At 52.4% G+C, this 16,930-nt stretch overlaps 1 protein-coding gene across 1 annotated transcript; it reads left to right on the top strand.

Moving 5' to 3' along the window:
* The first annotated feature begins 609 nt into the window (after positions 1 to 609).
* Positions 610 to 12,865, top strand: LOC134343089 (ras-related protein Rab-11A-like). Its single transcript, XM_063041978.1, has 5 exons — positions 610 to 866; positions 6,531 to 6,726; positions 10,911 to 11,104; positions 11,622 to 11,702; positions 12,257 to 12,865. Exons 1-5 carry the CDS (start codon positions 827 to 829, stop codon positions 12,394 to 12,396), a joined length of 651 nt encoding a protein of 216 aa, XP_062898048.1. The 5' UTR covers positions 610 to 826; the 3' UTR covers positions 12,397 to 12,865.
* The last annotated feature ends 4,065 nt before the right edge of the window (positions 12,866 to 16,930 follow it).

Raw genomic sequence — 16,930 nt, 5'->3', positions numbered from 1 at the left:
TCGTGCTCCCAGTTGATGACCAACTTTATATCCTGCCACACACATCAAAGTTGCTGGTGAACGCAGCAGGCCAGGCAGCATCTCTAGGAAGAGGTACAGTCTACGTTTCGGGCCGAGACCCTTCGTTAGTCCTGACGAAGGGTCTTGGCCCGAAACGTCGACTCTATCTCTTCCCAGAGATGCCTGCTGCGTTCACCAGCAACTTTGATGTGTGTTGCTTGAATTTCCAGCATCTGCAGAATTCCTCGTGTTTACGTTTATATCCTGCCTCTGACTTTCAGAGTGTCTGACTACCTCCGCCCCTCGTAGTTTTAGACAACTTCTATCAGTATTTTGTCCCGGGATTTGTCTGTTCTGGAATTAGCCTGTCCAAGGATTGAGTCTGGAGTCGCTCAGTTTCGGAATTGGTTGATCTCCTGCCTGGTTGTTTCCTGGATTGTTCCCGACTGAGGCATTTTGTCTCGGGAATGTTTGGACTCCGGATCTGGCACACTCCGGATTGGTTAGTCTGAAACGTTCTGTCGCGGGATTGGTCAATCAGTCCCGAGACCTCCCCCCCCCCAGCTCAGGGGCAACTTCCCAATGAGTTTCTCCAGCTGGTTGGGTCACGTGAGCCTGGCTGGCTTGTCCCGGGGGTGTTCACACCGGCTGGTCCGCTGGGTGTGTCTGAAGCGGCCGGGGCAGATTCCTGATCTCGGAGTGTTCACCCCGAGATGCCCGACCTCCATTGGTCGTTCGGTCCAAGTCTACGCTCATTGGTAGAGCGGAGAAGCGAGGCGAGAACAAGTTGGAGCGGGGAGTGACCGGGTGAGTCTGAGTGGCGACGATGGGAAGCAAGGACGACGAGTATGACTACCTGTTCAAGGGTGAGTCCGTGCTCACCTGCCTGTTACCACCCTTGGGAGAGGGTCCCGCCCTCCCTCGTCCACCCCGGGACAGATCCCCACCCCCGCCACGAGCAGCTTTAAGGGTAAATCCCAACACCCTCCCCGTGAGCATCTGTTCAAAAGTGAGTCCCAAGACCACCTCCACCCAGGGGCAGGTACCCGTCCTCTCAGCCATCACCCTCCCCGTGACACCTGTTCAAGGGCGAGGAGAGGGAAGGCTGCCCGCCAGGCCCCTTTCCCGTTCGTTACCTGTGTAAGGGTGAGTCCACCTCCCACCCCCGGAACCTCTCTCTTCCACCCCGACCCCTCTCTCTCTCCCAGTCACTACCTGTTTAAGGATGAGTCCGTTCGATCTGTCCCTACCTCTTTCACCACCCCCCCCCCCATCGGTTCGTTCCTATGTACTCACACCTCCCTCCCCGGGAAAACGTCCTGTCCCCTCACTGCTCTCATCTCTATCTCTTCCCTCCCCTTCACTCTCTCTCCGCTCTACCCCACCATCTCTTCTCCCCCTGGGTTTATGGGTGAGTGTGCCCGGTCCGTCCCTACTGGTGTGTGAGTGTGTTATTTATAGTGTGTGTGTAAAAGTGTATTATTTATAGTGTGTGTGAGTGTTATTTATTGTGTGTGTGTGTAAATTTGTATTTATAGTGTGTGTTATTTGTAGTGCGTGTGTAAAAGTATTATTTATAGTGTGCGTGTGTAAAAGTGTATTATTTATAGTGTGTGCGTTATTTGTAGTGTGTGTATAAAAGTGTATTATTTATAGTGTGTGTGTACGTACAACGACCGCAGGGTTCGAACCTCTGCCTCACTCTGCCTCCTCCCCCCACCCACCTCTTGCCGGTCACGGAGTGGTTGAAGCCTCCGGTTGGGGGCGACGGGGGTCGGGGAGATGGCTCGTTGTGATGGTGTAGTGTAATGTGCGGCTGATTTTCGGGCCGTCTGCCACTCCCTGCCGTACGAAATGTGTGTTCTGGCCTAATCGGTGCGTTGCCGTCTCCACATCCAGGATTCCCTTACAGAGGGACAACACCCCCATGCCGACCGCGAAACGCACCCGCACCTCGTCTGCCTTTGGCTCCCGTCGCGCCTCACCTTTCCCAGCTCGTGTCCAAATGCCTTAAATGTTATAATTACCATATTATCTTTTTTTCCCTCCACTTACTCTGGCAATTGAATCCATGCACCCATCACCCTGTGCGTGAACCCTCTCCCCTCTCACTGTAGACCCGGGGCCGCTAGTTCCAGACTCCCTTGTCCCGGGAAGAGGACTGCCTGTGGAGTCAAAGCGCCGCAGCACAGGAACGGGTCCCCCTAGTTCACGCCGAACTGTTTCTCTGCCTATTCCGATTGAGCCGCACCGGGACTCATCCTCCATACCCCTCCCATCCAGATACTTACCTGAAATGTTGGCATAGAACTGCATCCACCGCCCGCACCACCTTCAGCGTGGAGAAGTTCGCTCTTAAATATTTCACCTTTTACCCTTAACCTATGGACCCCAGTTCTCGACTCACCTAACCTTAGTGGAAACACCCTGCTGGCATTTACCCTATTTGTACCCCTCATAATTTTATGTTCCTCTTAAATCTCCCCACACTCTCCTCTGCTCCAGGGAATAGAACCCTAACCTGCCCGACCTTTCTCATTAAGACCACTAAAGATGAGAGAAACGTAAGTATTGTGGGCCAGAGGGCCTGTAATGTGCTGTAGATTTCTATGCTGTACAACTCAACCTTTCACTATGCCACTCAAACTCCCCAATTCTCCCCTGCCCCTCTGATTACCCCGCTGGGAGCCTCTGAGAGCAAACCCTGCCTGTCCAGTTTCTCTGTAATCACTGCCGTACATTCCGGAAAAGACCTGGTGAATCCCTGCTGCTCCCACATCCTTCCTGCAGAGTGGCGACCAGAATTGCAGAGTGCTCTGTGTGTTTTTGTGACTTGGGTGTCCCACAGGGATCAGTTCTGGGGGGTCTCGCTGTTTTATAGAGTACTAAAGCACAGAAATACACCAGCTGGCCCATGCCCAATTATTATCTGCCCAGTCCCATCTACCTGCATCCAGACCGTAGCCCTCCATATCACTCCTGTCCATTTACTTATCCAGACTTCTGTTAACTGTTACAGTTGAACCCACCTCTACCACCTCCATCGGCACCTTATTCCGTACTTGCTCCTCCCAACTGCAGCCACTCTGCAGGAAGGATATGGGAGTGATAGAGTGTGGGACAGACTCGCTGGGGTCTTCCCTGGAATGGACGGCAGTGGTTATAAGGAGAGACTGGACAGTCTGGATTTGTTCTCAGTGGCACCTAGAGAAAGGTCGAGTAGGTTAGGACTTTATTACCTGGAGCAGAGGTCCTCAGTTAATGGTAGGGGTCCATAGCATAAACAAGGTTGGGAACTCCTGCTCTAATTGGAGAAATTCTCCCTCAGGCTCCCCTTAAATAATTCACCTTTCACTTTAAACCTATGACTTCTAGTACTATTTTCATCCAATCTGAGGGGAGGGGGGAAAGCCTGCTTGCGTTCACCATATCTATACCGCTCATGATTTTGTACACCTCTATGAGAAACTCCTTCATTCTCCTGCACTCCAAAGAATAAAGTCCTGACCTACTCAATGTCTCCCTGTAGCTCCAGGTCCTCAAGTCCCATCAATATCCTTGTAAATTTTCTTATTGATATCTTTCCTGCAGAAAGGTGATTCAGATCTACACACAATATTCTAAATTTGTCCCCAGCGACGTCTTCCATAGCTTCAAAGTAACATTCCATCTCCTGTACTAAATGCCCTGGTTTAGGATGGCCAATGTTAGGTCCCTATCCACATGTGGTGCCACTTTCAGGGAATTGTGGATCCATATCCCCAGATTGTTTAGTTCTGTTGTGCCCCTCAGAGTCCTATCATTCACTGTGCAAGTCTTGCCCTGGTTTGTCCTACCAAAGTGCCAGTCTTGGTGTCTTCCACAAATTTGCTCATCCAGTTTACCACCTTATTGTTGACAACAAACAACAATGGACCCAGTGCTGACCCCTGAAGCACACCAGTAGATGCTGGCCGCCAGTCAGAGTAACAATCGTCTGCTACTGCTCTCTGAAGCCAATGTGGTGGATGTGATTTGGAAGTTTGCAGGTGATGTGAAAGTTAGTGTTGGGAGTTGGGGGGGTGGGTGGTGCAGGTTATTGCAGTTTACAGGGTATTAATAATGGAGAATCATTGAGGACGTTTGCCTAAGAACAGGCCCCTCATCCCACCCAGTCCGTGCTGACCCCAAACCACCCATTTACACCGGTTCCCTTATTCCCACTAACTCCTCACAGATTCTACTCCTCACCCACACACTAAGGCGGAGGAGGCATTTTACAGCAGCCAATTTACCTACTGACCCTGCACCCCTTCAGGATGTGGGAGAGAGACCCACGCGGCCACGGGGAGAAGGTGCAAAGTGGATTGAACCAGCGTCTCTGAGCTGTGATGCAGTGGCACTGCCTGCCGTGTCACTGGCCAGGTTAATCGGCTGATAAGACGTGCAGAGCAATGCCAGGTTGAATCTGTACTGGCAAAGTGATGCACTTGAAAATGGTGCTACAGGTAGACAGCAGTGAAGCAGGCATTCGGTATCATCAGTCAGGGCACTGAGTACAGGAGTTGGGATGTCATGTTATGAGTGTAGAAAACTTTTGCATAGTTCAGGTCACCTGGCTATAGGAAGAATGTGATTAAGCTGGAGGAAAGATTCGCAAGGTTGTTATTTGCCTGTCACCTGTCCAGCTCTTGGCTCCATCCCTCCCCCTCTGTGTTCTCCTATCACTTTGGATCTCCCCCTCCCCCTCCAACTTTCAAATCCCTTACTCACTCTTCCTTCAGTTAGTCCTGACGAAGGGTCTCGGCCTGAAACGTCGACTGCACCTCTTCCTAGAGATGCTGCCTGGCCTGCTGCATTTACCAGCAACTTTTACGTGTGTTGCTTGATGAGTCAGAGGAGCTGGTTTGGTACCGAGGAGCCCATTGGGATATTGGAGGAGCCCGTTTGGGTATGGGGGATCCGACCTGGCTTCAGACCCTGTTGCTGACTGCTCGGAAGCATCAGAGTTGGTGCAGTATAACCGTGGCAGACTGTCACGGATATTTCACTTGCAATTGCAAGACTCTTTTGGACGGTGATAATGTAAGTTGCCGCAGACCTGTTACCCTTGTCAGGTAGCGGGACAGTTAACATGGGAGCCTCAGTTGTAGTAAACACTAGGTCCACAAGCCTTGGGCTTGCCTGCTGCTGTAGACCAGGTGAGAGTCATGTGGTTGTGCTTGGCTGGGGCCTGGCCTCGCCTGTTGGTGCTGCCCTCCTGTGTTCAAGCAGTGGAATGACAGGCTGGTTGCGTGCCGGGATACGATATCGTCAATTGTCACTCAGAGTCTGGGACTATATACGTTGGGATTTTTTTGAGTGAATATGCTTCTTTGCTTGATATTTTGAATTATATTACTTGCTACCTTCAAAAGTTTTGCTCATTGGACCCAGAAGAAGGGTGTCTCGTTCAGCAGTATTTGTGTATGGTTTGAATGATAATTAAACCTGATTTGATTTTGAAAAGATTCACAAGGATGTCACCAGGACTGGAGGGTTTCAGCTATAAAGAGAGACTGGGGAGGCTGGGACTGTTTTCCCCGGAGCGAAGGGATCATAAGTTTTGTAGACAAGGAAGATGATTAGCCTTTTCCCCACGCTAAACTAGTGGCATAGAATTAAGGTGAGGGGTAAAGTTTGAAAGGGGATTCAAGGGGTAAGTGTTACAGGGGATGTGGGGGACAAATTTTTCACCCAGAAGTTGTTGAGGCAAGGACATTAACAACATTTGGTCATGTGCATGGAAGGGTTTAGAGAGGGACGTGAGCCAAGTGCAGGCAAATGGGACGAGTCCAGATGGGGCACCTTGGTCAGTACGTTGGACTGAAGGGCCTGTTTGAATGCGGTGTAACTCTGAAACTGAGACGGCTCTGGGCCACGCCCTGCAGCCGCTGACCTGGCCCGGAACATGGGGCCCCTTACCCCACTCTGGTGAAGCCCAATGTCTGAGAGCCCCACAATGCACTGTGGGACGTGAGCCTGACCCCAGCTTCTGGGCGACTGCACCGCTGATCCGGCCTGCCACTGGGGGACAGCACTCTCTCTGGGGTCAGGATACCGAGGGGGAGCGGGGAGGGGGTGGCATCTCTCTCCCCACTTCTCCCCCCGGTGGATGGTAACCATGGAGTCTTCTCTCCACTTTGCACCCCTCCCCTACCCGCAGCAGCCAATCGATTGCGGCTAAACTTGACACAGCCAGATAACACAAGCAGCCCATCAATGTCTGGGGGACGGGGGGGTAGGTGGCAGGGAGGAGGGGTGTCTTGGACTGTGGGAACAGGCAAACCTTCGGTTAGGGTTGGGCCTACTAGTCTTAGAATGTAGCGGGGGGTGGGGAGGTTGAAGTTTGTGGTGGGCATTCCTCCCACTGTGGAGGGGGGGTTTCCTCTCTCGGTTCCAGTCGGGGTGAAGGTCCGGAGTGACTGAGGGCTGAGGAAGGTGCGGTGGGGGGGGGGGGCGCTGCTGTCTGAGTTCAGCCAAGATCCTGACCTCTTGCCCATCCGCTGCAGTGGTGCTGATCGGCGATTCCGGGGTAGGGAAGAGCAACCTGCTGTCCCGCTTCACACGCAACGAGTTCAGCCTGGAGACCAAGAGCACCATCGGTGTGGAGTTCGCCACCCGCAGCGTCCAGCTCCAAAACCGGATCATCAAGGCCCAGATCTGGGACACAGCAGGGCAGGAGCGGTACCGGGCCATCACCTCAGCGTGAGTGAACAACAGAACTGCCCTCCACTAAACCAGCCCCTCCGCTCTCCCTCAGCACCCACGAGCCCTCGCCCAGGCCCCTCCGCTCTCCCTCAGCACCACTCTCCTGCCTTATCCCCAGATGGTCACAGTCACACTGCACAAAAACAGGCCCTTCAGCCCAACTGGTCCATGCTGACAAAGATTTCCATCTCAGCTAGTCCCAATGCCCACATTTGGCCCATATCCCTCTGAACCTTTCCCGTCCGGGTACCTGTCCATATCCCTCTAAACCTTTCCTATCCGTGTCCCTGTCCGTATCCCTCTAAACCTTTCCTATCCGTGTCCCTGTCCGTATCCCTCTAAACCTTTCCTATCCGTGTACCTGTCCATATCCCTCTAAACCTTTCCTATCCGTGTACCTGTCCATATCCCTCTAAACCTTTCCTATCTGTGTACCTGTCCATATCCCTCTAAACCTTTCCTATCCGTGTCCCTGTCCGTATCCCTCTAAACCTTTCCTATCCGTGTCCCTGTCCGTATCCCTCTAAACCTTTCCTATCCGTGCACCTGTCCGTATCCCTCTAAACCTTTCCTATCCGTGTACCTGTCCGTATCCCTCTAAACCTTTCCTATCCGTGTACCTGTTCGTATCCCTCTAAACCTTTCCTATCCGTGCACCTGTCCGTATCCCTCTAAACCTTTCCTATCCGTGTACCTGTCCATATCCCTCTAAACCTTTCCTATCCGTGTACCTGTCCATATCCCTCTAAACCTTTCCTATCCGTGTACCTGTCCATATCCCTCTAAACCTTTCCTATCCGTGTACCTGTCCGTATCCCTCTAAACCTTTCCTATCCGTGTAACTGTCTGTATCCCTCTAAACCTTTCCTATCCGTGTACCTGTCAAAGTGTCTTTTAAATGTTGTTAATGTCTCAAACACTTGCTCCAGGAACTCGTTTTGGGTGAAGACATTGCCTATTTGGGCCCCTTTCAAATCTCCCCTCTCACCTTAACCCATGTGCCTTATAGTTCTTGATTCCTGAACCCTGCGAGAATGTCTGTGTGTACCCACCCTGTCTAATCCTCTCACAAATATGTACATCACGATAAATTAATCCCTGACTCCACTACAGATGTGAGAGTGGTCTGTGGGTAAACTGTGGCCCTCCCTCTCTCCCCACCCTCCCCGATCAGTGCCGGATGCCAGGGTCACCTGGAGGCAGAGTTGCACAGGCAGGTGTGTTCTCTCTGTATCCTGTTACTGGGCGCGGTGACAAGGGGCTCACCTTACCTGTAGGTGTCCATGGTGACCCTGTTTTCCCAGCAACAGGTTCTGCCCGGGTTATGATGGAATAAAATATAAACATGTCTGAGAAGATCGGCTGTTCAACCCAAGTCCCTACTCTGTTGGTGCTCCCAAAGCCCACCCCCACCCCCCTCCACTGCTCACTGGCAAGCTGGACCAGAACACGCCAGAAGCACTCAGTAGGGGATACTGTGACAGGGAGGGGAGAGAAACTCCAAACACTTTGGGTGGGAGGGTCTCAGGCAATGTGAGATGCCAAGGATTGGCGAGGAAGTGGGGTTCCCTGACCCCATTGTCAGAGCAGGTGAAATGAGTGGGTTGAGGCTTCACCTTGTAGATGACCTCGATGGAGGGGAGGGGAGGACTGTGCCCGCGCTGGGTCTACAACTCTGCAGAGTTTTCTGATCCTGCGCCTCCTTACCAGACAGTCATGCAACCTGTCAGAAATGTATAACTGTAGAAATTTACTAGAGTCCCCACCCACTGATCCTCTGTCACTGCTCGCCCTCTCTCCTCCTCATGAGGACCCACCTGTCACCTGCCTCTTTCACATCGCCTCCCTCCCCTCTTACCCTTGCAGCCTGGATGAAGCGACTTGGCCAGAAGTGATGACCGTCCATTTCCCTCTCTCAGACGCCGTCTGAGTTCCTCCACGTTCCAGCATCAGCACTCTCCTGCGTCTCCCAACCTGTCCCACAATCTTGCCTCGAGGAGGCATGGGGGGGGGGAGGTGAGGGAGAAGAGGGTGGAGAATTGAAGTAGCGATGGGAAGCTCAGGACCGACCATGGGACCAGCTGGGAGCACCAAGTGCAGGTCTGGGGCTGAATGAACCACAAGTCCATCACTGCCCCGGCTGTTTGGGTTCCTGTGAGGTGGGTGAGCTGGTTTGGCACTCTTTCCCCACCCCCTCCCCACACACTCCCCCCTCACTGGGTGTAGGGCAAAGCGGTCAGTGGGGATGGAAGAGAACGTTGCCAAGACAATGGCCCTTTCACAACATAAAGGTGGTGGAGATACCTTTCAATCTCCATCAAATTCCAGTGTCTGCACTGGACAATCATTCTTTCAGTGGGTCAGTCTCTGGGACAGGGGGTCTCTGCTGTGCGGGGAGATTACAGACCATCAGCTTAGAATGAGAGGACCCAGTGAAACAGGGTAGATGTCACAGAAGACCAGGGGCAGCAGAATCTGGATCAGGGACACTGCAGTCCGAGCAGTATTTGGGGAGTGGGGGTGCGGAGGAATAGTGCTGTGTTAGTCCAGTGTGCATGTTTCCTCTGGCTGGGGTGGGAGGAGGGAGAGTGGGAAGGGGAGGGAAGGGCTTGGCTGTTCCAGACTGAGATGAGGAGCTCTCTTCCAGCAGAGGGTGACTGACCTATGGTGCTGCCTACCCTAGGTGCTCTGGGCACAGGTCACCCACTGCTTCCAAGAGGTTTGGTGTGAGACACAGGCGGGTGGGAGGGAGGTGCCATAGAGCAATTGGGTCACAAAATGCCCTTCGGCCCACTGGTCCATTCTGGCCGCACTGTCCTGGTTGCCTGTATGTGGCCCATAAGCCTCCAAGCCCCTCCTCTCCACACGCCTCTTAAATGTTGCATTTGTACCCTCCTCGACCACTTCCTCTGGCAGCTCATTCCAATACGGGAAGGAGTCAGTGAGGTCAAACACCAGCCATTCTCTGGCTGGTCAGGACGGCAGATGGGAGGGTCAGGAAATGAATAGCGTGCTGTGAAGGGGCAGCAGGGAGTCAAAAATCACACTGCAGGTGAGGATGAGGAGGCAGTCAGTCCTGCTCCCGGTGGAGTGAGAGCAGGTGTGTAGGGAACATGGTGGACGTCCTTGCCAGCTGGGCAAGGCTCCGCAGCTCTTGGATTGGCACAGCACAGAAACGGGTCCTTTGTCTCAGTCTACCCCCATCACATTCCCCACCACTTGATCCACCCCCCTCTCCGCCTCGGTGATTCAAGCACTCGTGCAGACACTACAGTAAAGTGGGAGTCTCTGCCCCCACTACCCTTTCAGACAAGGCATCCCAGATTCCAAACACCCTCCCCCGGGGAAAAATTCACCCTCAAAATCCCTTCCACTCTCCCCCACCGTTACCTTGCTCTCTTATTTCCTTCAGTTTTGGACCTCTCTGCAACAAGGATACAAGCTCTTCAATGTTGAGAATCCACCCCCCCCCCCTCAGGCAGCATGTTCCAGATTCCAACCTTTCTTGGATCCCCACTAAAATCTCATTCCCCTTCCCTCAAAACTCTGTCCGGGGAAACATTGCCCTCGCTGCACCTTGTCCCTTCCCCTCGTAACTCTGTGCACCTCCCACAGCAGCCTCCTCTCCAGGGAGAACAGACCCGATTTCTCCCGTCTCTCTCTCGTATCTGAAACACGCTGTCCCATGCAAAGTCCTGGGGAATCTCCTCTGCACCCTCTCCAGTGCAGACACACCCTTCCTAGCGTGTGGATGGGGTTGAGCAGGCAGTAGGAGGAGGCCATATCACCCTGCGAGCCTAGCCCACCGTGTAATCTGATTGGAATTGACTACCCAGATTCAGTCCCCTCATTCCCCTGTCCCCAGCAGTGACTCCACACCCCCGCACCACCATCTCGAATAGTTTGGCTTCAACTTCTTTGCTGGATCCCCCCGGGCTCTCAGACTTCAGGAGGAAATATCTCATGCCCATCTCGAGTATTTTCCTCCTGCCTCACCCCGACCTTGGGCTGTGAAACCTGGCCACTGATCTCCTGTCAGAGATCTGCCTCGGCTTCCCAGAGCCCGGGCATTGGGTTCAGCCCGGGCCGTGGCGGACGGTGTGCAAAGTCACGGGCGTTATTTCTCTACTGGTCAACCCTGTCGGTGATGTCTCTCCCCCCTCTTCCCCTCTCTCCGCCAGATATTACCGGGGGGCAGTGGGGGCGCTCCTAGTGTACGATATTGCCAAGCACCTGACGTACGAGAACATGGAGCGGTGGCTGTGGGAGCTGCGAGACCACGCCGACCCCAGCATCGTGGTCATGATGGTGGGCAACAAGAGTGACCTGAGGCACATGCGGGCAGTGCCTACCGAAGAGGCCAGGGCCTTTGCAGGTGGTGTGGGCAAAGGGGGCGGGAGTGGACGGGGAGGGGGTGTCAGAGGGAACGATGAAGGGACGAACAGGGGAGTGGGCTCTTTGTCCCTCCCATTTATACCCGACCCCCCCCATTTCACTCCCCAGTTTCTACCCCTTACCCACACTCCAAGAGGGGGAAGGCGTGATTAACCACTGACTTGGCATGTCATTGGGATGTGGGAGGGGAACTGCAGCACCCCAGGGGAAATGTGTGTGGTGTGGTAATCAGGAGAATGTGCAGACTCCACGTGTGGCCTCCGCCCTCTGCCTCGAGCCTGATCTTGGGAAATTGGCGTCAGGTGACGGCCCAGGTCAACTGCTCTGCCCATCGTGTCTCTGCTAGCCCCCAGAAGCCCAGCCCCCTGAATGATGAGAGGGTGTGAGGAGGAGGTGGGAGGCAGGGGAGAGGGTGTGGGGAGAAGGTTGCTGTGGGAGGGGTTCTGGAGGGATGACTGCGGACTTGCAGGGCCACTAACACCCCCCCTCTCCTGCAGAGAAGAGTAGCGTGCTGTTCATCGAGACCTCGGCCCTGGATTCCACCAACGTGGAGATAGCCTTCCACACCCTCCTCAACGGTAGGAACCCTCCATTACTCCCTCTCCTCAAGACTCTTCGGCCCATCACACGTATGCCAACTCTGATCACCCACTTAACACCCCACTCCCACTTCCCTCCTTCATATCCCCGTGTCATCCATTTGCCATTCGACGGCAGTTCACAGTGGCCAATTAACCCACGTTGTTGGGAGGGAACTGCAGCACCTGGGGGCAACCTTGCATGGTCGCAGACGTGCAGACTCCACACTGCACCGCTGGTTGCAATCAAACCCTCTATCTGATGAAGGCAAGAATTCCATATGCCTTCTCTTCCATTCTGTCTACTTGTAGTCTGATGCCAGAGGGAAGAGGTTGTAAGGGGTCTGCTTGTCATTTCACCTCCTTGTCCCTGAGGCCATACTGCCCACTGATCCCCTGCTATCACCATTTGTCCACACTGCCCTGTTGATATTTCCCCACTCCTCAGCTGTGACTGTCAGTGAGATTGTCTTCCAGAAACCCTGGGTGGGTGGCTTGGTGGTGGAAGGTAAGCGCCTGGAATAACTGTCGTCCTCCTGCTCCCTCCCCCACAGAAATCTACCAGATCATGTCTCAGCGCCAGTTCGCTGCGGACCCAGAAGAATGGGAGTTGGGTCCCGGCCGGGACATCGTGTCCATCTCCCCACCCCCTGCGGACAAGGGGCGCAGAGTCCAATGCTGCCAGGACATGTAGATCAGGGCCCTCTGCCAATCGTTCCGTCCCCTCCCTGCCTGTTCACCCCCACCTGTCTGCACCACTGTACCACTGAGGCTAGGGAAGGACATATGATTCCAGTCGAAGACCAGGTTGGGATGGGGGTTACCATGGAAACTGGACAACTTTAACCCCGGGCACGTTTCCTTGAGCTGGTCATGGCAGGAGGACCCACTGAGACCACAAGTTTACTTCTCATCTTCTACCATTCCCCCCCCACCCTCCACCCCACCCACCCTTCTTTCTGCCTTGGATATCTTTTTTGCCTCTCTGCCTTTTCCTTTTCCTCCCTCCCTCTCAACTCTCTCTACCTGTACCTACATGCCTCCACTGCTCTCTCCCCCCTCTCCCCTCTCTCCCCCCTCCTCTCTCCCCCCTCCTCTCTCCCCCCTCCTCTCTCCCCCCTCCTCTCTCCCCCTCCTCTCTCCCCCCTCCTCTCTCCCCCCCCCTCTCTCCCCCCCCCTCTCTCCCCCCCCCTCTCCCCCCCCCCTCTCTCCCCCCTCCTCTCTCCCCCCCCCTCTCTCCCCCCCCCTCCCCCCCTGTTCAGACACTCAGGTCATGCTCCTGGGGTTCAGACATGAGCCATTGCCAGAGTGGAGGGTTCTTATTCCGTCAGTTGTTTCTCCTGTGCAGTACCTGCCCTGTTTGTAAAAGATGTTTATTTTATTGTAAGTAAATTATATCGCATTAAAATCCAATGCAAGCAGTTCTCCCTTGGTTACTGTGACTGCCCGTGGGGACAGGGTTACGAGGACATCAACTCTTTGCGTTGGGGTTTGGACAGGTTGTAAGGTTCAGGAGGGGAGGGTTCCCCTTGGGTTTGATTATTGAGCTGGCGAAGGAGTAGAGGGGGGATCTGCTTCCCCACTCTGAGAGTGAGGTGTTAGAACAGGAGGGAGGGCCAATTCCTCAATGACAACATTCAAACCAAATGTTGGAAACACTCAGCAGGTCAGTCAGCATCTATGGAGAGAGAAATGGTTCGTGCTTCAGGTCTGACAACCTTTCCCAAAACTGGGAAGGGAGAAAATGGGTTGGATTTTGGTATTGGAGCAGGTAATGGGGGAGGGTTACAACAGGGGAAATATCTGTGGTAGGGTGAGACCAGCTGGATTAATGTGGCCGTGAAGAGAGGATATTGCTGCCTGTGTTGCTAACAGTAGGTTCTGCTGTCCTTGTTGGGGAAACCAAGCAAAGACAGCTTGATGATTGTTAATGTTCTAGGAGGCAAAGGGGAGTGAGTGTTGGAGGGGTGCCTTATGTGGAACTAATTAAACCAAATAATCTAATCTCTCATTCCTGGATGTTAACCATGTCCTCCCCACTCTCACCTGCCTCCCTAAGCTTCTCTTCCACATTCCTATGCTGCTAGTCTCCACCACCTCTCCCAGCAGCTCATTCCAGGCACCCACCACTGTCATTAAAGAAAACTTGCCCTGTACATCTCCACTGAACTTCAGCCCTCTCTCTTTGGACCTGATGGAGATCGTGAAAATCGCTTGGTTTATTGTGGGGCCTGGTGGGGTGGGAGGTGAGGAGCTGGGGGACTCCCCCAAGGACCAACAATGGAGGAGATACAGGCCAAGGTACAGTAAAGGCGTGCGCGCGCGCGCGCACACACACACACACACACACACACACACACACACACAGTGCTGGAGGAACTCAGCAGTTTAGGCAACATCTATGGAAGTAAATAACTGTGTCAGGAGTACTTGGCGAAGAGGGCAGTTGTGCTCTCCTCATGCCAGATGTTGGAGTCCTGGAAGACCCAGTGTCTCCCAGGGAACTAGACCTGCACGAAGTACCGCTCCTTGAGGACCCGGTGAAGGAACTGGAGCAGCAGCTGGATGACCTTCGGCTTGTACGGGATCAGAGTTACAGGGAAGTAGTTGCAGGAGGACAGTAGCTGGGGGACTGTCGTGAGGAGGAATGGGAAGGTGAATAACCAGTTAGCTAGAGCACCCCTCAGTAATAAGTACAGTATACAGTTTTGGGGGATGGCCACTGTGGAGACTGGGTTACTGGCACTGAGCATGGGTCCATGGTGCAGAAAGGAAAAAGGGAGAAGAGGGGGAGTGGTAGTGATAGGAGACTCAATAGTCAGAGGAACAGGCAGGAGATTCTGTGCAGATGAATGGGACACCTGGGTGGTGTGTGACCTCCCAAGTGCCAGGGACAGAGATGTCGTGAATTGCATCCACAGCATCTTGGATGGGGAGGGAGAGCAGCCAGATGTCTCAGTATATATTGGTACCAATGACATTGGGAGGGAAAGAAAGAAGTCCTGAAGAGAGAACTTAGAAAGCTAGGCAGAAAGCGGAGAAACAGGACCTCCAGGGTAGTAATTTCTAGTTTGTTGCCTGTGCCACATGCCAGTGAGGGTAGAAACAGGATGATTTGGCTGAAAAGCTGGTGCTGGGGGCAGGGCTTCAGGTTCTTGGATCATTGGCATCTCTTCTGGGGGAGTATGACCTGTACAAAAGGGACAGGTTGCACCTGAATCCCAGGGGAACCAATATTCTTGCGGGCAGGTTTGTTAGAGCTTTTGGGGAGGGGTTAAAACTCATTTTGCAAGGAGATGGGAACTGGAGTGAGGAGACTCAGGATTAAAAAAAAGAGCTAAGATAGTGTACAGTCAGACTGTCAGGAAGGGCCGGCAGATGATAGGTCAAAATTGCAGCCGGCAGGGTGAGTATCAGTGCATTAGGGATGCAGAATCGTAAAGGGTAGCAATGTCCTTATCTCAATGCATGGAGTATGAGATATAAGGTGGATGATCTTGTTCCCCTTTACAGATTGTCAGGTATGATGTTGTGGCCATCACTGAATCATGGATTGAGTAATGAGCTTAAAGCATGGATTGATACCTGGAAGTATGATGTAGCTATTAGTGAAACATGGTTACAGGAGGGGTGTGATTGGCAAATAAATATTCCTGGATTTAGTTGCTTCAGGTGTGATAGAATCGGAGGGACAAGAGGGGGAGGTGTTGCATTGCTTGTCAGAGAAAATATCACAGCGGTGCTCTGGCAGGATAGATTAGAGGGCTCGACTAGGGAGGCTTATTTGGGTGGAATTGAGGAATGCGAAAGGTGTAGTAGCACTTATGGGGTGTATTATAGACCAAATGGGGAGCGAGAATTGGAGGAGCAAATTTGTAAGGAGATAGCAGATATTTGTAGTAAGCACAAGGTTGTGATTGTGGGAGATTTTAATTTTCCACACGTAGACTGGGAAGCCCATACTGTAAAAGGGCTGGATGGTTTGGAGTTTGTAAGATGTGTGCAGGATAGTTTTTTGCAGCAATACATTGAAGTACCAACTAGAGAAGGGGCAGTGTTGGATCTCCTGTTAGGGAATGAGATAGGTGAGGTGACGGAGGTATGTGTTGGGGAGTATTTCGGGTCCAGTGATCACAATGCCATTAGTTTCAATATAATTATGGAGAAGGAGAGTTCTGGACTCGGTTGAGATTTTTCATTGGAGAGAGACTAACTTTGAGGAGATGCGAAAGGATTTAGAAGGAGTGGATTGGGACAATTTGTTTTATGGGAAGAAATAAAGGCATCCGTTAGTCTTGCGAGATGATGGATCTGCACCTGGAAAGTCTTCACTCTCCAGGGCGCAGGCCTGGGCAAGGTTGTGTGGAAGACGAGCAGTTGCCCATGCTGCAAGTCTTCCCTCTCCACAACATCAATGTTGTCCAAGGGAAGGGCATTAGGACCCATACAGCTTGAACCAGTGTCGTCGCAGAGCAATGTGTGATTAAGTGCCTTGCTCAAGGACACAACACGTTCCCTCGGCTGGGGCTCGAACTCACGACCTTCAGGTCACTAGTCCAATGCCTTAACCACTTGGCCACGTGCATGTAATTGAGAAATGGAGGCCATTTAAAGGTGAAATTTTGAGAGTACAGAATCTTTATGTTCCTGTTAGGTTGAAAGGAAAGGTTAAAAGTTTGAGAGGGCCATGGTTTTCAAGGGATATTGGTTCGGAAAAAGAGAGATATCTACAATAAATATAGGCAGCATGGAGTAAATGAGGTGCTCGAGGAATATAAAGAATGTAAAAAGAATCTTAAAGAAATTGGAAAAGCTAAAAGAAGATATGAGGTTGCTTTGGCAAGTAAGGTGAAAATAAATACCAAGGGTTTCTACAGTTATATTAATAACAAAAGGATAGTAAGGGATAAAATTGGTCCCTTAGAGAATCAGAGTGGACAGCTATGTGTGGAGCCAAAACAGATGGGGGAGAATTCTGAACAATTTCTTTTCTTCGGTATTCACTAAAGAGAAGGATATTGAATTGTGTAAGATAAGGGAAACAGGTAGGGAAATTATGGAAATTATGATGATTAAAGAAGAGGAAGTACTGGTGCTTTTAAGGAATATAAAAGTGGATAAGTCTCTGGGTCCTGACAGGATATTCCCTAGGACCTTGAGGGAAGGTAGTGTGGAAATAGCAGGGGCTCTGACAGAAATATTTCAAATGTCATTAGAAACGGGGATGG

The sequence above is a fragment of the Mobula hypostoma genome, chromosome 2 (assembly GCF_963921235.1).
Source record: "Mobula hypostoma chromosome 2, sMobHyp1.1, whole genome shotgun sequence".
NCBI classification, from domain to species: Eukaryota; Metazoa; Chordata; class Chondrichthyes; order Myliobatiformes; family Myliobatidae; genus Mobula; species Mobula hypostoma.
The sequence above is the reverse complement of the archived record's forward strand: the minus strand, read 5'-3'. Positions and strand labels throughout refer to the sequence as shown.